The sequence below is a fragment of the Coptis chinensis genome, chromosome 7 (genome assembly GCF_015680905.1).
Source record: "Coptis chinensis isolate HL-2020 chromosome 7, ASM1568090v1, whole genome shotgun sequence".
Classification (NCBI taxonomy): domain Eukaryota; kingdom Viridiplantae; phylum Streptophyta; class Magnoliopsida; order Ranunculales; family Ranunculaceae; genus Coptis; species Coptis chinensis.
Window position 1 is genome coordinate 78697247 of NC_141462.1, and position 22383 is coordinate 78719629.

A 22383-nucleotide genomic window follows, 5' to 3' on the forward strand; every position below is an offset into this window, starting at 1 on the left:
CTTTTGTTCTATTTTCTACTATCAGGAGGTGAAAAGTGTCTAGATCATGTTTTAGATATTGGATGATACTTAATTTTGTACGAGTCTAACTTTTTGAAATATATTTAATCTTGAATGGTATGATCTTTTGTCTAAAATCAGTTTTCTTTTGTTATCCTAGGTTAGACTTTTACTAACATGCCTGGAATTTCGTGATTTCATTATTTAGTTTGGATTCAATCATGTCACAAAGCGGATCTGATCATGAAAGTGACTATGAAGAAAACGACTCACAGCCCGAAGAAAATGAGTCACAACATGAAGAAAGCGAGCCCGAACCTACAGGTGAGAATATGATCATTATTTGTTTCATAATTGATGTCGTTTCATAATTGTATCATTTGGAAATTGTATTTCTTGTAATCTCATGAATTTATCTAAATGTTTAGGTCCAAAAATGCAAGTTCAATTCAATAGTAAGGGGCAACCTGTTGGTCCTGGTTCTGCACAATTTGTCTATTTTATTGGTAGAATGGCTAGAATGTATTGTCCACCTACTTATGCTGATTGGCCCATTGTGCAGGAAACAATCAAGAAACACTTGTGGAAAACTGTCACAATAAGTACGACATACTCTGTTGTTCGAATTTCTTTGGAATGTTTTTAGATGTTTGTCGCTTTTGATGGAGTGGTGTACCTTTTTCAGCAAGTACAATGATGCTATTAAGGCTATCAAGGCAATGGTATGATGCCCCGGCTAATGCTATGTGAGGTATGTGTTCCATGAGACCAAAGAAGGCGGCCGATCTCAAAAGCCCTTTGGTTTTAGGATAGCAAGGGCTCGCTTTCGAGGGTGACATGTTTGCATTGTCATTGTCCTTGAGCAGCCCATCAACATTCAATACAATCCCTCGACTCATTCAGTTCTCACTTTTTTCATTATAAAGTTTAATTTTATTTTCATTTTTCATTCTCGGTATCATATTTAAGGATAAATATGATCTCACACCGATCGTGAAGTCGGTATTTTGTTAAAAGCCAACATATCTTGGAAGGGTTGGAAATATAGACTTCGCAAGGTATATGATAAATTTGAAACTAATGTTGCACGATGGAAAAACTTAAAACATACCAAAGCGTATAAAGAAAGAAGATTGGGAAAAATTATTGAAATTTGCTCGACGGATGAGGAGAACATATAAAGCGAGAAAAAGGCAAGTTGTCTAGGAACATATGAAGTTGCCACACACATCCGGTAGACACGGATCGCTAGGATTGAAGAGGAACTGGTATTTTCTATTTTTCGCTAATATTTTCTAGATTCATTGCAATACTATTTTACGCTTATTGGGTTTGTGTATTCGTTTTAGATTAAGGAAAGTCCCGATGGTATCGTCATAAAAACGCATAACTATTTGTGGCTACACATACAAGTAAGGATGGATGGGTCGTGTCCTTTTCTGTTTGTGAAGCCTTCTCTAGTAAGATTTACATTTTAGTGTTCTTTAAACTTTACTTTACGATGAAGCAATCATTTGATTTCTAGATTGGTGTGTATGACATTCATTTTGCTTTTAGGATGAAATCAAGCGGCTTGTGAGCCCGACCCCTACTTGGGAAACAAAGATTTAGATAATGATGTTGTGGCAAAGGTGTGCTTGATCTATTGTTATTTATTTTTTGATTTGCATTGCCTAATGAATAACCACTTGATAATGTATTGTTGAAAAGTGCCTTAAATGTCATAGTATTGGTCTTAGAGCATGAGAAGAGTGTGGTCAACTGCATTACGTTCTCGAAGCAAGCTCCTTCTAGCCGGTTACATTTTTCTCTATATGCCCCTTTGCAAGCTCGAGATGATAGATGAGGTCCTCCACCTATTTTAGTAAAACATCAGGTCATAGGAGACATGAGAATTAATAACTACTATCTTGATTAGTTTAGAGTTTACGCATTTACTATAGAATCGGACAAGATCTTGACGCCCTTGACATCCTCTACTTTATCGGTAGATGCTCGTCAAGAAAAACGAGGTACAAACCAACAGTACTATCACTTAAGCTCCAATCTTGAATCCCAACTTTACTTCGTTGAATGCTTGCAATAATCTCTGAAACTGACGAGTACTTGTTGGTATTTTGCTTCCATCGCCATTCCCTTGGAAATGTACATAAAGTCAGTCTTTATGCCGCTGTGCAATCTGTACAAACTATTTAAAATAGTGATCAAGCCTATAAAATTCTACACAGCGAATTAGAGTAATTAACCTGCTAGTAAAGCCCACTTATACAACTGCAAAGCAGGTTCAAGGGCTTTAGTTAGCCAAGCAAGTTCTAAATTCCATTTGTTATCGGTCAAATCGTCTTCATCAGAAGTGTATTTACTGATGATACCTAGTACCAATATTATTGAATGATTGTGTTAATTTTCTCCTTGATTAGGTTTATGGTCGTGATGGAAAGGGTCGAGTTAGAGGACTAGGAACTAGTGTCACAAAGACAGTTATACATGCCGATGTTCCTTATAAGAAAACTGCAGAAGAAGAAAAGAGAAAACGTGAAATTACAGATGAAAATGTCAGACTAGTGATGCAATGTCTTGATGAAGAGTCGACCGCACGTAAGATCCTTCAGGAAAAAATGGAGGTTTATGTGCATGATCATTCGGAGCTCGGAAGTATTTCTCAGGTACTTAAATAAAGTTGGAAGACTAGACAAAATCTTGATCTATATGTTGGTTCTTAAGTTATTCAGTTTAAGCGTGCGTATCTTCCCTTTGAAATATGATTGTTTGTTGGTAAGAATCTTGATCTATTGTTAGGAACTTATCGCACCGCACTAAGTCATAGAACCAACAAAAAAGTAATAGCCCAAACTCACATATTTTCTCCTGGTTTGAAACACCTTTTTTCAGCAAAGCACATCCTTTAGAACTTTACAAACTTCTAGTAACAAAGAAGTTACGTACTGTATAAGAAGTAAATGGTGGTAAGAGCATTATCAGGAATACCATATTGACTGCTAGTGCTAGTGCTGATACAATCAGATATTTATCACTGTCACTCAGGTATAGTTGCCAAGTTGCGTGAAAGAGATTATTCCATGACATCAAAAGCACACTTTCTCATCTTCTTATACTACTTAAGCTTACACCGAGTGGACTAATTTCTCCGACCCAGCTTTGTATGGGCTAAAACTACTGCATTTCAAATCCACTTTATTGGGTGAATGTAAAAGAACATTGAGTTGGGTGAATTATTGATAGATGGGCCTAGGCCCTATGCGGAATAGTTTAATGGGGTTTGGCACTTTGGGCAGTCCCCTAACTATTTATATTTCAAAATGATATGTCCTACTTTATTGTTCCTCAATGTATGATAGCATAGATTATCGAAAAAAAACGTATGTTAGAAGTTGTTTGCCACTTTGCCTAGAGGAAGTTACTAAGAAGTGACATGCGCCCTGCTTCAAAAAGAGCTGCCTGCCTAATTCCTGCCTCATGGATATGAGCATCAGTTGTCTATTTTACTGCATCAGCATCAAAAATCTTTTTTAAGTTTGTATCACTTTGCCATATTGACTGCTAGTGTTAGTGCTGACTTACTGTACTAGTGTATTACTAGTGGACTTACAGAGCGAGCTGTACTGGTAGCTATTGTTGTTTGTTGTAAGAGCTAGTCTTTCTCTTGATGGCTTCTACTTCTGAGTCATCTTGGGTACTTACTTGACTGGGAAAACAAAGCATCTGATCAGATCAACCAAGAGATAGGGGTTCGGCCAAACAATTTTTTCCTAAGCAAGGACTGCGCTGGCGAGTGACGATTGGCTGAGGTTTGGAACCCTCGTGGTGGAGTACTCTCTGATAGAATTTCCCCTTTTCTTGAAATTAAGTGATAGTATCTTTTAGTATCTGAGATAGAAGTGTATAACAAGTTTGGGGAAATCAACTCCTTTCGGTTGCAATGTGGGAAGCATATGTTCATTGTCTGTTGCTATATGGGATTTGGTGGGATGTGTCATGTTACTCCCTCATTAGTGACAGTGATAAGTTGAAAGGGAGCGGAGAGTTCCATTTGAATTACTTTCAGCTGACTTGTGAAGTTGAAAAGAGTCAGGACGAGGGTTTCCAGATACCTCCACCTGCTATGTGAATTCTGTTATGTCACGTCATACTCTATGTCGTAGGCTTGGTGTTTGCTTCATAGGCTGCAATGATTGTCTTGGCATGATGTCTAGCGTTACTACCACATGTTAGATGACCTTCAATATAATCACAAATGTTGATAGTTTGTTGTGTGCATTTGTACTTAGATTATACTTTTCATGTTGCAGGCAAGACGATCGCCACATGTTTCACCATTCACGCGCTGTCTTTTGAAGAACTTCAGAAAAAGAACTGTTGCACTTGGAAGTGTGTCTAGTGATGTTATATCTACTGATTCATATAGCATAACAATAGACGACATCTTTGATTATACAGCTGAGTTGTATGTTGGGGAAGGAACACTTGCTGATATTTCAATTGGAGATACAATCACATGGCCCAAGACTTTTGTCGAGTCAATTTGATGTATGTTGGTTCGCTTTCTTTATCCACCTTAGTTCATTTTGTATATGCTATTAACATGAAGATGGGTATATATGGAGTAATGGAAAATACTCATGTATGTAATGAAATGTGAAATATTTTGGGGTTTTAAGAATGAAGTGTCGAAGATGTTTGTATAAAAACTACGAAAAAAACTCTTGTACTGATACTTGAATTGCATTCTAGTAATATTTTGAGAAATGGAAGTGTATGTTTTGTAGAAATATTGAGTAAGGTAGTGTATGTTTTGATTGCAGTGTTATTTGATTACCTGATGAATGTATTTGGGTTGGCAATATTTGTTTTTTGCAGGTGCAACGAATATATATAGGCAACTTTTATTTTTGCAGCATATTCTTTCTGGAAAAAAAAAATAGGTGTGCCCAAAAAATTGACGGCTTAAAACTATCAAAAACAAATTGACAATTCTAAAGTCAATGGACTTCCACGTCAAGAAAAACAAAAAAAAAAAATCCAATTTCAAAATAAATTTGGGCGTAATTGACAGGTGAAAAGAACAACTTTGACAAACATCACCCGTCAATAATATTAAAAATAAATGACAGTTTGGAAATGTCAATATTAATTTGGCTATTTGACTGGCATTAACTGTAAAAAAAAAATACCACGGGGAAAAACTTGACGGGTGTAATGACGGTTGATATTCGTCAAGAAAAACATTTTTTGACGGGTTCTACTCGTCAAAAAAGTGTTGTTTTGACGTAGTGGAAATGACATTTTTCCCAATTTAAAACCAGACTCTTCTCTTCACATCGTGTCAAAACTTAAGACAGGTTAGACAGGCAGTCAGTAAAAGAGTCTCCATAGATAGAAAAATCATCCATGAATACTTCCATGAAATGCTCTACCATTTCACTAAATATATGAAGCATACACCGTTGGAAGGTACCAGGAGCATTACAAAGGCCAAAAGGCATTCGTTTATAGGCGTATGTTCCAAAAGGACATGTGAAGGTAGTCTTTTCTTGGTCATCTATATCAATAATAATTTTGAAATAGCCAGAGTAGCCATCCAAAAAGCAATAAAAAGCATGACCAGCTAGACGTTCAAGCATCTGGTCTATAAAAGGTAAAGGAAAATGATCCTTTCGTGTCATGGCATTTAAACGTCTGTAATCTATACAGATCCTCCATTTCATAGGACCATGTGTGGCAACATATTCATTCTTGGCATTACGTACCATGGTAATCCTTGATTTCTTAGGAACTACATGAATGGCACTTACCCATTCGCTATCAGAGATTGGGTATATGATACCCGCATCGAGTAACCGTAAGACCTTTTTCCTAACCACCTCTTTCATGGCAAGGTTCAAGTAACGCTGAGGTTCGCGAGAAGTCTTTGCGTTATCCTCTAAATGGATACGATGAGTGCATACATTAGGGTCAATTCCCTTAATGTCGGTTAGGGACCAACCAATCGCAGAACGATGTTCCCTAATCACCCTGATCAAACGTGTCTCTTCCTCCTTAGATAACAGAGAAGATATTATTATCGGATGACTAACATCCGGATCAAGTTAAATATACTTTAACTCAGGAGGAAGAGATTTAAGCACTGGGGTGGAAGGAATATCGATAAATGCTTCTGGGGGATCCTCATCTTGAGTAATGAATACTTGCTTAGGCAACAGGTCTTCAAACTCTATAGATGGAGCAACAAAAGGGTCTACGATAGGTGTAGACTCGAAGATGGTGTTGACTTCCTCTAAGTAGGAGTCATCGGCGAAATCTGAACTTCCAAAAGACATGAATTTATGCATTTGGTTTTTTGAAAACGTGTTATTAAAATAATCTTAAGTTAAGCTCTCAATCATGCTAACCTCCCCATCTACAGACGAATCTGGTAACTGTTTCATCATTTTAAAAACATTTACCTCAACAGAAAGATGACCAAAAGACAAGGACATCGAACCATCGCGGTAGTTTATGAGCGCGTTGGCAGTTGCCAAGAAAGGACGCCCTAAAATGATTGGAACAGAGTCGTTAGCGAGTTCTGTATCGAGAATAACAAAATCAGCAGGATAGTAGAAATCCTGGACCTTAACAAGCACGTTTTCAACTACACCCTTAGGGTACTTAATAGATCGATCTGCTAATTGCAACGTCATTTTAGTAGGTTGCATCTCTTGTAGACCTATTTGTTTGTATAGATAATATGGGAGTAAGTTAACACTCGCCCCCAGGTCTAATAAAGCGGTCGTCGTGTGGGAATCTCCTAAGGTGCATTGTATAGTAGGTCGACCAGGGTCCTTATACTTAACTATTCCATTGTGTAATGTTAAAGTTGGAAACTGCTTAGTTAAAAAGACGTCTTTAGGAATATTTGTCTTACGCCTTTTAGTGCACAACTCTTTGAGAAACTTAGCATGGTGAGGTAATTTTTTAATTGCTTTCAGAAAATGTAAGTTTAACATAATTTCCCTAATTTCGTCAAAGTTTGTATCCCTGTTTAACATAGCTAATTTCTGGGAAAATAGTGGTTTCTCTCTATATTTAGCATATGGATCAACTGGATGTCTAACCTTTGCTTTATGTTTCTTAGGTTATGGTTTAACTGGTACCTCTACAGGGTAGGCTCATCAGTTTTATTTTGGTATCTAGTTCAATCTCCGGTGTAGGGACTACTTGTGGGGTAACTATAGGCATAGTTACGTTGTTATCAACCACTCTCCCAGAACGGAGAGTGGTGATGACATTCAGCTCACCTACGTTTGGATTTTCCGTACTATTATTACCGTTCACCTCAAAGGCTGTGTTTGTTGTTTTAGGATTAGTTATTGCTTGACCTGGAAACACACCTTTGGGTTGTACTTTCTCTTGAGTTAACTACTGTAAGGAAAGTTGGATGGCTTGTAAAATTTGTTGTTGAGATTGCATAAAGGTATCAAAACGATCCGGTTATGGAGGAGTGTTAGCTATAGGTTGTGTGACAAGAACTATGTCACGTTGATTATTAATGGATGGATTTTGATAGTTATTATTTATTGGAATGATACCTCTATTAGTATTATAATTATTATTGTTATAATTATTATAATTACCCTGACCTTGTCCTTGTAGTGGTTGAGCTTGGTTGTTATAATTATAATTACCCTGACCTTGTCGTGGTGGGCCTTGGTTATAATTAGTTGCTGGCCTAACATTTTGATTATTAAACCCTGGAGGTGTTACTTGTTGATTATTTCTCCAACTGAAGTTGGGATGTTGTCTCCAAGGGGCATTAGGAATAGGATAACTATTAATTGAGCAAACGTTATCTTGTTGTAATGTTTATTGTTCATAAGCGAGAGGACAATAGGAGTCGGGATGCTCTAGACTCAAACAGAAATTACATGGATTGGTGTTGACATTCATGACGGGGATATATACGTTTGTTGAACAGAAATAGCCTCTACCTTTTTAGTTAGAGATTCGATTAAATTTTTAAATTCAGGGTCGAGTTTCATCTCTAACATACCGGCGGCCTTTACTGTTGTAGAAGAACTAAGATATCATCAGATATCATCACTACCCCCCCCCATTATTACGCTTAGTTTGATATTCTAAAAATTTATAAGCCTCTGAGGCTCCCTTACTTAGGAAACTACCCTCATTCATTATGTCAATGACTTCTTTATGGTGGTTTAGAAGTCCTTTGAAAAAGGCACGAACTAACGTGTCTTTCGCGAGGTTATGGTGTGGACACTCTATAAGAAAATCGGTAAAATAATTCCAAGCCTCTGAAAATGATTCATGGGGATTCTGTCGAAAGAAATGAATCTTGGAAAGCATTTCATCGGTTTTCAGTGGTGGGTAAAAATGTTCAATAAATAGTTGAACAAGTTTAGCCCATGAGTCCACAGAATTAGGTGCTGGGCAGTTAACCAAGACGCTGCCTTATCGGCTAAAGTGAAAGGAAATACCTTTAGTTTAATTTGTTCATCACCAACCGTATGATGGTGGAATGTAGTAAGGACTTGGTCAATCATACACATGTGCTGATAAGGCTTTTCATGGTCTAACCCATGAAAAACGGGTAACAAATTAAATATATATTTGGGGGGATTCGGAAATCCCCCACTGGGTCCGATAGAACGATGCAAGATTTAGGGCTATCGTTCAAGGCTTTGTAAAAGTCAGAGAGAGGAGACTCTCTTTCTTCAGCCATTATTTCAGGTGGTGTGTGTGGTATATTAGCTAGAGGTGTAGTAAGTGGTATACTAGAAAGGCGTGTTTGTTGATGTTGCCGGTTGATTACGTTAGGCGTTTTTCTTCGGCCTGACCTTAATCTCATGCAAGGCTAAGCCAATGTTAACAAAACACAACAACACTCCAAACAATCCTGATATGCTAGTATGAACCTCTAACAGGAGATGCGAGGTGTGGAAGAAAAGAGTACCTGAATGCCTCCTTGCTTCGATTATGAATAACGTCTTGTTTACTAGTGCTCAGTGTGTATAACAAGTTAGAACACTAAAAACCTTGAAGAAATGGAAGTTTGAAACAAACCTGTGGAAATCGGGCAGTTTCAGTGATGAAGTGCAGTCGCTTCGAGAATAGGCATAGGTAGTTTACGGTCGCTTTCGAGTCAAGCTAGAGTTCCAGTTTGCGTTTGCATGGTGGTCGCTTCGAACTTAGCCTTGGTAGAAGCGCAGTCGCGTCGCTTTCGAGGAAAAACTCAAGGTCCAGCGCTTCAGCTGAGTTTTTTTTGCCTTCAAAGCGCTTGTCAGTCGCTCCGTGTAATTCTGCGAGAAAAAATTTTGATCTTTGAAGCGGACAACCACAGTGAGAATCAAACAAGGGTGGGTGGGTTATGGGACTTTGGAAAACTAACAATTCTAAAGAAAACAATACTAAAGGGAACTAAGATGGCAGCGACGCCATTTGATAAACGATAATATTTGAATAATTCTACCTATGAATAAATGATGAAACTCAAACGCAAGTAAAACTAAAACTTTACGAAGACTGTTCTTATCAAAGATTTCTACTCTCGATACTATTGAAATAGATTTGGAATAGAAGATTCGTTCCACTCCTAGTTCTTTAACATTCAATGTTTTATAATATTGCAAATCTATCCAAAGTCTAATGAGAGTAATGATGGGATTATACTACGATGCAAATTCAAATAACAAGATACGCTAATTCTACTACAGAAATGCTAAATTGATATTATATGATAAGGAATTAGGGGGGGATTGATTCCACCTTAGCTCGACTTAATCAACTAACAAAGATTCATCGTGATCCAAATTTCCATGCTTTCGCATATCAAAATGGTATTTCTAATCCATAATTATACATGGCAATCTCTACCAATTAATAACTAGCATGTGAAGCAACCAAATCCATTCTCATGGTGAACTAATCACTTTCTAGAATTGAATAGATTATCACGACGATTTCTAAGTTAACAACGATCAAGCTTCATCAAGGCTTCTTCAACCCCCTCTAATGGAGGTTTAGCCTAGAATCATTATGCTCTCATTTCCAATCGAAATTGAATAAGACATAATATAAAGATTATAACTTTATTAAATTCAACTAAACAATAATTGAAATCCAAATTAACAACTAAGAAATCATTAACAAACAAGAATTGAAATTAGATCTAAGCAATTTTAAATAACAAAATCAAAATTATCAAGAACTAACTATTTTATTTATCTAATGAATGATAAACAATGATTCCAATAACTAATCTAAAACAAGGAATGAAACTAATTAATGGAATGAAAACTAATTAATTAACTAATTCAAAAACTTAAAACTAGATCTAGATTATTTTCTAATGGCTACCTTCTATCCTAAGCTAAGTGATACTTAAGAGCTAAGTCTTATGTGTTGAAATGGAGGAGACCAGATCCACATTTTCGTGCATGGGCTGAGGATCCATGTTTTGGGACGGAAAATCGAGCCTAAAGCCCAATTTCTTCAGTCCACTGGGCCCTTTTCAGCTGTCTTTGACTTCAACAGTCTTTTCGTCAACTTTTGCTACTCTGATTGGGTCAAGGTTTAGACCATTGGAAAGCTCTTTCCAAGCTGGTCGTTTTGACATAAGGTACGCCCCATCCCAAGTCCTGAGTCCAAAGATACATTCTTCGAAAGTTCTACTAACTTTTGTGTGCTGTTTCTGCTCGCGTTGACTTTGACTTTTCACCTTTTGACCGGGCTTTACAAAGGCTTTTTCTCCTTGAATCTTGGCCTTTAATCACAGAACTTCTTAGCAACCAACCCTTGCTCCTTTATCTCGCCAAAGTGGCACATTTCTATACATAAGTGACTTCAATGCCTGAAATACATAAAAGCACGTAATCGGCATTAACTCTTATTTATTACTCGCATAATTGGTCTAAAAGTATTATTGTTAAGGGGTTAAAACTACAGTTTTGGGCTCTTATCAGTCACCCTAAATGCTGACAGTGTTGGATTTGAAGGAGTACTAAGGGACAGCAGAGGAGAGGTAATGCTAGCGTACAATGGAACTTCCTCTAGATGGTCGGTGTTGCAACAGGAACTGCTAGGGGTAGAGAAAAGGCTAGAAGGTGGCATAACTATGAGTATATGGAAGTTACAAGTTCAATCAGATTCTCTAAGAGTGGTCCAGATCATGAGCAATAGAGAGCAACCGTCGTGGTACTGCAGGAACCTAGTCTCCCATATCAAAAGATTGGCTACACTGTTTGAAGTTATTGAGTTTAAGCATGTGTTTAAGGAAGGTAATCAAGTGGAAGATTACCTAGCTAAAGTTACAAGGTCTTTATGTAATGCTTCTATGTTTTTTATACCCCCTATGGATCAAAAACTCAGTGAGTTGATTAAAGGGGATAAGTACGGAAAAATGTACTTGCGTATTTTGTCTTAATAAAAGGTTGGGGTATCTTTAACCCCTAGTTACTTCCAAAAAATAGTTCCATATCCTGTGAGAATCTAGCCAAAAGTCTCATCTGAATGATTATTGAGTGATGACACAAGGATGTTCGGATAGAGAGATAACACACCCACTTGCTTGATCACCACGCCATATCCTAGGAGAGAATTTAGGCCCTTTTTGGATCGATATAGCCAATTAAACGTTAAAAACCCAAAAAGATAATTTTCCCTCTAGTTACCCCCCTTGAGCCTTCACCAATTTCTAAAAGCCTTTTTATTTCTTCGCCATCAATCCCTGAACCGTTACTACACAAAATAAAAAGCTTACCCAGCTGACAAGTTGAGAATTGGATGAACTGTAAAAAAGAAGAGAAGGCCTTGTACAAAAACAGAATAGTTAGAAGTTGCAGGAAAAGAAAAAAAATGAAAAAAAAGATTCAAAAATTGAAATCTCCCAAAAGTTCAAAATCAAAAGGAGTCGATTTCAAAAGAAACAAAAGCAAAGTTAGAACTCCCAAAAATCAAAATCATATGGAGTCACAAAGCCAAAGGGCTAAAGAATGAATCACAAATTCGAAAGCAAAGAACAAAACAAGGTTCTTCTCTAGTTACAAATATCCTGAAGACCCAATTTCTCAACTTATCAGAGTTTGTTTTCCCTTCCCTTTATTTCTAAACCACTACTTTAGCCCCGTAATTCCTAATAAAAGATTTCTAGCTCAACTAGGAATAGAATGGTGTGATAGTAAGTGGATATTGTGATCAATCGACCTCGGTTTCCTTGGACATCATTCGAGTATGTGAGGAATATAAGTGCCCTCTACACTTGAGAAAACGAAACTTGAGTGAATCTATCAGAGAGTTGTGATTGCAACACACCCCTGTGAGAACTTAGTTTAAGGACGCTCTCCAAAAGTTTCAGAAACGACTCTGCTTTTGCATTTCACCGCTCATGTTTTGCACGTTTATCTTTAGATGATTAAATTATTGTATATATATTATTCTAAGTTAAAAGGAGCTTTTCTTTGTTCCCCTGCTAATGAGATGTATATACCTCTGAGAATAAACAAGGAAACAAGACCCTTCGTACTAGATAGAGGAAGTTTGTAAGTGGCTTCTCTGGAAAACTCTCACGAGGCTTAAGCTCGTCCACTAGGGAATTCCTAGTGGTTTAAGGCCTTGTTGTATATGGTCAATGTAATTGCACTCCACGAAACAAGACTAGTATAATAAATCACACATTTGTGATCTTAGTTTTTTTTCTCTCATCTTTTGCTTGAGGACAAACAAAATGCTGTTTGGGGGTAGTTGACCACTCCCAAAATGTGCATTTTATTACCTTTACAATGCTTCAAATATGTCATTCTTATGCTTAATGAACAGACAACTTATAGCTTTTGCTACCGTTTGCAAGATACAGATTATTTATGACGTATATTCCTAAAACGTGCATTTTAGTGTGAAAAGGATTGCTATTGATGTTGCTTGTGAAGATTCCAGCTTAGGAGCAAAAGTGCCAAAAAGTCCAAGTCAACTGTCAAAGTCAAACTTTGAAGAACTCAAAGCCAAAAGCTGAATACTCAAGGACTTAATGCCAAATCAAGAATTCAATTAGATGGGCTTAAGTCAAAAGCCCACAAAGCTTAATCTTATCTTCAAGAAGGGGCAAATATATAATTGGTGTCCTATATAAACCAAAGAGATATAGAGAATTAGTTATCCAATGTTTTAAGGTCCAAACCATTTGGTTTGTTAAGAGTAGTGTAACATAAATTTATATTTAAGTCATTTAATTAAAAGTCTTTTTATTTTCTTTTATTTGCTTTATTGTATTTTCCATTGTTATCTTCAAGTTCTTATTTCAAGTTCAATCAAATTTTCATGTCATTCAAGTTCTTTATGTTTTGCAAAGTTCAATCAAGCCTTCTTTCACTACAAATATTTTAATCTAAGTCCTTATTTGCTTTCTCTACTTTAAGTTCTTCTTTCATTCAAAGCAACTTAATCAAGTTGTATTCAATCAATGAATACAACTTGTTCATTTAGTTATTAAGCAACCACATCATTTACATACATGTTCTTGAGTCCATTAATCCAATTTTTCATGTTTTAATATTTTCTCATAAGATAACTAGTGTTTTCCACCATTAGAGAGAGATTTTTCAACCATCAAGCCATTCATCCAAACAAAGGATTCAAGATGAACAACAAACCCAACACCACTGTTTCTACATCAACAGATATCCTTTTACAGAGATTACGGCCCAAGGAAAAATCCCAATAATAATTTTGACATAAGTCCAAAACCGGGCTAACGTCATCATTTTTGTACTTACAATATCGGCTCAAGGACAAACTGGGCTGACGTCATCATATGTAAATTCAAATTTATATATGAAAATTTTAATTTACACAATTTTCTTTACCTATGTAAAATTTAAATTTACATAGTAGTTTTACATATGCAAATTAAAATTTACATATAAAATTTTCAATTTACATATGTAAAATTAAATTTTCATATAAAAATTTAAATTTATATAGTGAAAATTTAAATTTACATGCTGACGTCAGCCCATGGTTTTGGACTTAGGGCGAAATTAAAATTTAAGTGGACTTAGGGCTAAAATCATATGTAAATTCAAATTTATATATGAAAATTTTAATTTACACAGTTTTCTTTCCCTATGTAAAATTTAAATTTACATAGTAGTTTTACATATGTAAATTATATAAAATTTTCAATTTACATATGTAAAATTAAATTTTCATAAAAAAATTTAAATTTATATAGTGAAAATTTAAATTTACATGCTGACGTCGGCCCATGGTTTTGGACTTAGGGCGAAATTAAAATTTAAGTGGACTTAGGGCTAAATATTTTTAAAAATTGGGCTCTCAGCCCAATTACTTGATCCTTTTATATGGGGTAACATAAAGTATGTTAAACTTTTGGCAAAGTAAATAAATATTAAATAAGAACAAACAAAATATCTTAATAGAAGACTAGGTTTTTGTCAACCACTTCATATATGTATACGCTTCTCAATTGGTGATCTCCAAATTAAGTGAATGATTATAAAGTAAATTTAACATGCCCAATGGAATTCTAACCGGGGGGGGGGTGTATAGTTTTACCACATAGGATTTTTAGATTTTTTAGTAACCCAGCCAAATTTGGCATGCCAAAACATGAAAACAAGTCCAATAGGCTCTTTTTACTTTATTTACTTAAAAATGAACATTATTATAAATAGTGGCAGATGGCACTCTGCCGTCTGTTGAACTGAACAATAAAAAGTGGACAATACCATAAATAGTAACTCTGTCGTCCGTCTCTCGGAATTTATTTTTAGCAGCTGCTAAACAAAGCCACAAATTTGGTTGGGTTTATCACACCAACGAAATTTAATAGCCTTCTAGCAACCCCATTGGAATGGTTTTTTGGTGTTTGGGTGCTATATATATGGCTTTTAGCAGCCCATATAGTGGTGGCAATTGGGCCAGCACGGCCTAGCCCGACCCTAATCCTTTTGGGCCAAACATATATTCAGGCTGGGAATCTCAGGTTGGGTCGGGTTGGGTAGGCTTTTACTTAAAATGCTAAGCCCAAGTCCAGCCCTTAGCCCCATCATGTACTGGGCTTTGGGTCAGGCTTCAAGTCGGGCTTTTCACATACAAGTATTAAATGAAATGGTTAACGAAAAAAACGTACATTTGCTATTGATTTGTCTTTTTATACCAAAATTTATCATTTTCTAGCATATATCTATAATTTTTAACCCCAATATATATGTTTTCTAACATTATTTCCCCTATTTCACTAATAATTGGTTTTCCATCTTGTTCGTGCTATAAAACAAAGTGTAGTACAAATGAAAAAAAAATTATGTTTAGCTTGTTGCTAGTGTTACAAGGTAATTAGCTACTACAAAGAATGTGTAAGTGAAGTTACAACTTGTATTGCCAACAATAGCTAAAAAAATGAGTTGAATATAATCATAGAACACATTTAGTTCTTAAAATAAATAAGGCTTATTATAGGGCCAGAATTCGGGCTGGGCTTGGGGTCGGGCATCGGGTTTGGTATATAAGCCCAATCCCTTAATATGTAAATTCGGGCCGGCCCAAGTGTTAATGTCGGGCCATGCCTTTTCGGGGTTGAGCCATTTTTAAATGGTCAAGTTTCGGATAAAATTGCCACCTCTAAGTCCATATAGCACTCTATTGGACTTGCTCTTATGGTAAACTTTGATAGCAATGTTACGAGAAAAGCTTTGCCAAAGCGGGTGAGGACCACACATTTGGTATCCACATCAGCATTTTCATACAAAAAGTCTTCAAATTTTTTTAAAAATAAACAAAATATACTAAATGTGTGGTCCTCAGCCGTTTTGGACACACTTCGGTCCTAAGCGCTGAGGACCGAAGTCTTTTCCCAATGTTACAACCAAATCTCCCAGGAAAATTTGAAATCGGCATCAATAAGAAACATGTTAGACTGTTGTTTGACTTAGGGCAGGCCCTGGGCCAATGTTGCCTAAGCCCTTGCATAGGCCCCTAATAATAAACCAAATTCAAAGGCCCCATTATCTTTAGAAAAGCCTACTATAGTGATAAAAAAAACCTACCGAATCCATTTACAAAAAGGCCCACAACACTAAAAAAAAATTAAAAAAAAGGCCCATATTTTCAGAGAGGTTTTCATAGGGCCTATTGGATTTCAAGGCCGGCCCGGTTTGACTTAGGAGAGTTAACAATCTTGTGTACAGTACTGTGTTTGATGAGGTCAAACTTTGTTTTTCTTGATCGAAAGGGCATAATCCAAAACTTTTTCGTGGAAGTCTACTTGGTCTAAGTTTTAAAAGTACGTATCTTCAATTTGACAGCAATGAACTTTTATTCTAGGAATTCAAGAATGATTACAGCTCTTAAGCTAAAGTTATGTTCAAATCAGAGAAAAAAAGAGAGCTAAAGTTATGTACTTCTCTCCAAATGGCAACTTAAAAGCAGTATTATTGAACTAATCTAACAACAAATATATACTTTAGAGTTAAACAAGAAGTTTGAACAATGAAGCAAGAGTTTGAAAAACAAGTTCATGCGACAACCGCACATGAACAATAACTTTCTCTAACTCTAGTGCATCTCTATAAACTATTTTCGAAAGTGATTACACGGAATGAGAAATGATGGAAGAACTAAAGGTGACTAGACAATTGACTGCGTCATTTGTATTTGTATTAAGGATTAACACGAAAGATATGGGACAAAGTAGAACAATTCCCTAATCTAGTCCAATTAGAAAACTAAACAAAGATGCAAACGTGATTTGTTGATAAGTGCTAGTCTCATTCCGGTATATGTAAACAGTAAACATTCTGAACCGTACCGGTCACTTATGTTGAGACTTCAGAAGTTCAGAGTTGTACATGGGCTTGCCCTTCCTCAATTCCTCTCATACGGTGTTACCTTTTCCAAGTATGGCTTGTGTGATAGTGTATTGAAATATTGTCTTTAAGATGCATACATATTTCAAAGCCATCTTTTCTTTCATATAAAAATTCGGGGGATAGATCTTTTTTCTTTTATTTTCACAACTGATCAATATTCAATACAGGCCTCTAAAATTGATGATTAGCGCCTATAAAAAAAAAACAAAACAGTACCCACAAACAAAAACTAGCCAAGCTAGAAGACAAAGACCAACAACCTAAATGTCCACCCCACGCATAATAGCTCAAAAACAGAAAGAATCAATGGAGCTTTTATATTAAGAAATTTTTTTAAACACAAAGCTTAAATTGTTAATCACATATCAATTTCGAACTATTCTTTTGGTAACGTACTAACTACACACCAATTCCAAATAAAGAAACTTATTTAAATAAAATGATTGTTATTCCATCATAGACACCCATATATATAAAACCCAACCTCCAAACGCAAGTGGACCCCGTAAATAACTGGAGCCCATCTTTGCCGGCCCAAACCAATACAATCCACTCCCCACTCTTCAAAAAGCCTTCATCCCTCCACTCCATTACCATCTCACTTTCTCTTTCTTTTTCTCTCCATGCCCCAAAAACATGGAAAATGAAGAAGACTCTAAACCACAACCTCAAAAACTCTCCTCTCCACCTCAATACCCATCACAACAACAACCATGGCTGGATGAAGATCTAGCTGACGACTTAAACTGCACAAGTTTCAACTCCACTGCAACAACGGACATAAACCGAAGCACAAGTTCGGGGTCCGAAACAACGTGGACTGCAGCTTTAAGTCTATCTTCCAACTCTATCAAACACCACTCTTCTTCTGACGACCCATGTTGGGATGGTATACGAAGAATCAAATCGGAATCTACACATGGTGCAGTTGCACTAAATGATTTAAGATTTGTCTATAAATTAGGAAGTGGCGATATTGGTAGTGTTTATTTAGCCGAGCTGAAAAGTCGAACTGAGTGTACATTTGCTGCCAAAGTGATGGATAAGAAAGAACTGGCAAGTAGGAATAAAGAAGGAAGAGCAAGGACAGAGAGGGAAATATTGGAAATGTTAGATCATCCATTTTTGCCTACACTTTATGCTTGTTTGGAATCAAATAGATGGTCTTGTTTATTAACTGAGTTTTGTCCCGGTGGAGATTTGCATGTTCTCCGGCAACGACAACCCGGTAAACGCTATACCGAAACCGCAGTCAGGTACATTTACTTAACTATATTACTGCCGTTAGCATGTGATATATTTTTGTTAACGTTATGCATTAATGTATATATGCCATTGGATCACCATTTTGATGAAAGTGATGCATTATAACTGGGGTCCATTAACACGTGTCGTCCAAGGGTTGTGGGTCTTTTGTGTCTGCTGGAACGCTTGTGAAAGAAAAACGTTGTTATTCCCTGATTTGATAGAGTATTTTTGCATTTTTTGTTACCGACGAATATTTTATAAGCTTATTTATGGGAACTGTGGAATGTGGACTTTTTAAAATAGTATTTTGGATATTTAATTGATTTTCTTAACTGAATTGATTTCATTTGTGATTAAGGTAAGTAGTATTATTGGAAATAAGATTTCAAAAAGATGTACTATTTTGTATACTGATATAGAAAATCAAGAATTCTATTTCAAAATTAGGGAGTCCCTTTAAAGAGTCTGATTCGAATTTTAAAAGTAAAATGGATGTAGTTATTACTACTAGTAGTAGAGTGGTGATCCAATAGAATAATTAACAAGTTATTTGGGGGTGAACAAACAATATCAAATTTATTTTTTATTGGAAAAGAGTAATTCTTTTTCTTTGGTCTTTGGACTCTTTTGGAATTACTCTTTTCTATGCGATTTTTATATTTTTTGGAAAATATAATAAACAAAAAATCTATTTAGACTCCATATCTTAGGTGGCATCCAAATTATATTTTTTTTTTCAAAAATCAAAAAACAAAAATAGAAATAAATAAATAACTAATAATTTACCCAATTAATTAGCTACAACTCAATATACTAACAAATAAATAACCAAAAACTTACCTATATTTCATCAAACAGAAAAGGAAAGAAAAAACCAACGACCAAACAAAACCGACACCCAAAAAATTCAGCTTCTTCATTATCAATCATCTCTCTCTCGTTACAAAGTTCCACTTTTTATCACTTTAGTTTATATTAATTTTGATTTTTTTTTTTTTTTGTTCTCTATCTATTGACTTGAACAAAAAATGTATGAAGAAAGATGATGGGAATATGAAAATGGTGTGACTTAAGATAAAGATACAGTAGAAAAGAAAAATAATTAACATTATTCAATTTTTGTTGGCATTAAGTAAGATTGTTTCTTTCTTTAATTTATTTATTTTTTGTTTGTGGAAATATTGGTAAGTTTTTTTTATTTTTATTTGTTAGTATTTACTGTTTTAGTTATTTAATTAGGTAAGTTATTAGTTATTATTTTGTTTTTTGTTTTTTTATTTTTGAAAAGTGAAAGTGGGATTTGGATGCCACATAGAAAATAGAGTCCCAAAGAATTATAGAAGGAGTGTGAGTAGAAACTCTCATAAATAAATTCTTGAATATTTAGATCTTTTGGAAACTTTTTTCTTTTTCTACAATAGGGTCAATTAGTTGAAACAGCACCAAATACTTTTCCTAGGAAGGAACTGGGAACCGTAGGACTACACCAAATACTCACTTGTCAAAAGAGTTAAGCGCCCAATTTATAATGCCATACTTGGGGATTTTGTGAAACCCAAGCATTTATAACTTGGGTCTTTGTGACTGTTAAACCTCATTTTGAGTAGTTTAAATTTGATCTTTTATCTTTTACTTTATTGAGCTTATTCTTTAAAAACTTTATGTCTTTCGTCGAAATTTCTATTCCTTCGTGTTGGGAATCCATGGATCCTTTTCACTTTTGTGGATTCTACTTTAGCTTTGGCATGATATGAGAAACTCCTTTTTATTGCACGTATCCATTTCTTTGGACATGGTCCATTAACTGTGATTTCCTTAGAAACCATGTGGGCACTAAAATTATTTCATTAAAAGGCAAAGACTGGATATTTTAATCTCGGACAAACTTAATATGGGCTGCTAAAACCTTATTAAAATTTCTATTCACTGGTATTGACTTTGATTTTGATGCTTAACTAAAATTTAGAGCAATCTGAAACCACTGGAGTCCTTAGATAACTTTTCCATTGTGTCTCTTTTTTTCAGTAACTTTGCGATTCTTTGATTAGTATCTTAGCTCCACCCCTCAATCCTGTGTCCTGACAATATATGTTGAAATTCATAATAAGATTGTTTCCCATCTCAGGATAACAATATAAACATGATAAATGATAAGGTCCGGTAGAGGAAGGAAAAGAACAAATCTTACAAAACAAATCTTACTATATTCATGAAGTATGCCTTTACATGAGCTTGCTACCTTCCAGTTCTTGCAATTATTTTGCCGTGTTTAAGGGGCATTATTGCATTTGTAAACTATACTTGTCCCGTCATATGAATACATACTTTCCAGTCTTGATCTAAGCGTCTTCTTATGAGTACATAATTAGTCACTGGAACCCCTCGTGCAAGATTTAATTATTTCATTTTTTTAATTCTCCATTTGACTTAATTAATTAATTAATTAACTGCAACTTCTATATGTTTCCAGGTTCTACGCATCTGAGGTGGTGGTGGCCCTTGAATACATCCACATGTTGGGAATTGTATACCGTGACCTTAAACCTGAAAATGTGCTAGTAAGAGCTGATGGTCATATAATGTTGACTGATTTTGACCTTTCACTAAAATGCGATAGTTCAACATCAACACCTCAGATTGTATCCACTCAAACATCATCAATGGTTCCACCATCGGGTAACCACCAGATCGATCCACCGCCATTTACTTCTTCTTCGTGTATCCTACCCAGTTGCATTGTGCCCGCTGTCTCTTGTTTTCGCAAAAAACAAAGGCGTAAGAAGAAACAAGCTCATCGCGGTGGGCCTGAATTTGTCTCAGAGCCCATTGATGTGAGGTCCATGTCGTTTGTTGGCACACATGAATATTTGGCACCAGAGATTGTATCAGGTGAAGGACATGGAAATGCGGTGGATTGGTGGACACTTGGGATATTTATTTTTGAGCTCTTGTATGGAGTAACACCTTTCAAAGGTATGGATAATGAGTTAACTATGGCTAATATAGTTGCTAGAGCACTGGAATTTCCTAAAGAACCATCTGTTGGGTCATCAATTAAGGATCTTATCACACAATTGTTGATCAAAGATCCTGCAAGAAGAATGGGATCCACCATGGGTGCAACTGCAATCAAACACCATTCATTCTTTCAAGGTGTCAATTGGGCTTTGTTAAGGTGCACTACTCCTCCATACGTTCCTCCGCCGTTCATTTATCGTGATGTGTCCGATGATAGTTGCCCTGATACACCAGTGGATTACTACTAGTGAAGGAAAAGATACACTGCAAATGTTTTGTATAGACATACACAGATCCAGAAAATTAATTTATCTTGCTATGACAAGTAGGCAATTTGATAGATGCCGTTGATCACATTCGTGATTCATGATCCCTGCGAAAGTGGCAATTTCTGTCCAGGGTACATTTTTTTAAAGTCGTGATTTCTTTGTCAAACAAGAAATCAAAAGTTCTACATATTCATTTTCCTTTGTCATTTTGTTATAGAACATGTATAAAATTTTGATTATGGAAGAAATTTGAGATTCTCGATTAAGCTCTTTGTTCCGATTATAAATAACAGGCTTATCTAGAAACTTGGTCAAATGTGGATAGGATGTAGTTCTCACCATGGATATGAACTCCACAAAAAATCGGGTCTCTTGACCATTTCTAAATTTGCCAAAAAAGAGTTACAAAATCAATATTTCTGGACCGTTGATAAAAATTCATAGGTTGAGAGCAAATTTTCTTATGGTTAGAAGTTTTCAAATGAGTTGAATTTTTGTGGAGATGATCTCCATGGTGTGCAGATCATATCTATAAAAAATAAAGACTTAATTCATATTTTCAAGGGATATTGTATAAAATGTTGTGTAGAGAGAGAAATGTGATATTTATGGTTAGTTGAATACATTCACAAAAAACTATGTTATAATTCATTTTGTAGATAAAATTGTGAGGCATGGTATAAACTATGGTATAAAAAGTGTGGTAAACGGAACCTGCTCATGTGTATATATATAAGCTCGTGCATATTCTCTCTGCTCACCATATCGCTCTATTTTCCAAATCGAGCAATATTAGAGACTCCTTAAAAAAAAAGGTGTTAATAATTAGAAACACCTCCATGCATTTGCTTAATTCTCCCTAATCTATTCTTAATTTTCTATGACCTCCTCAAAATTAAAAAAAAAAACAAATAAACCTTATACACATTCTACCGAAAACCTATTACCAT

The 22383-nt window shown here is 35.6% G+C and overlaps 1 protein-coding gene across 1 annotated transcript; it reads left to right on the forward strand.

Moving 5' to 3' along the window:
- The first annotated feature begins 17476 nt into the window (after nucleotides 1–17476).
- LOC147489108 (Protein kinase superfamily protein) lies at nucleotides 17477–21699 on the forward strand. Its single transcript, XM_086572243.1, has 2 exons — nucleotides 17477–18154; nucleotides 20617–21699. The coding sequence occupies exons 1-2, from the start codon at nucleotides 17535–17537 to the stop codon at nucleotides 21410–21412; spliced, it is 1416 nt and encodes a 471-aa protein (XP_086428369.1). The 5' UTR covers nucleotides 17477–17534; the 3' UTR covers nucleotides 21413–21699.
- The last annotated feature ends 684 nt before the right edge of the window (nucleotides 21700–22383 follow it).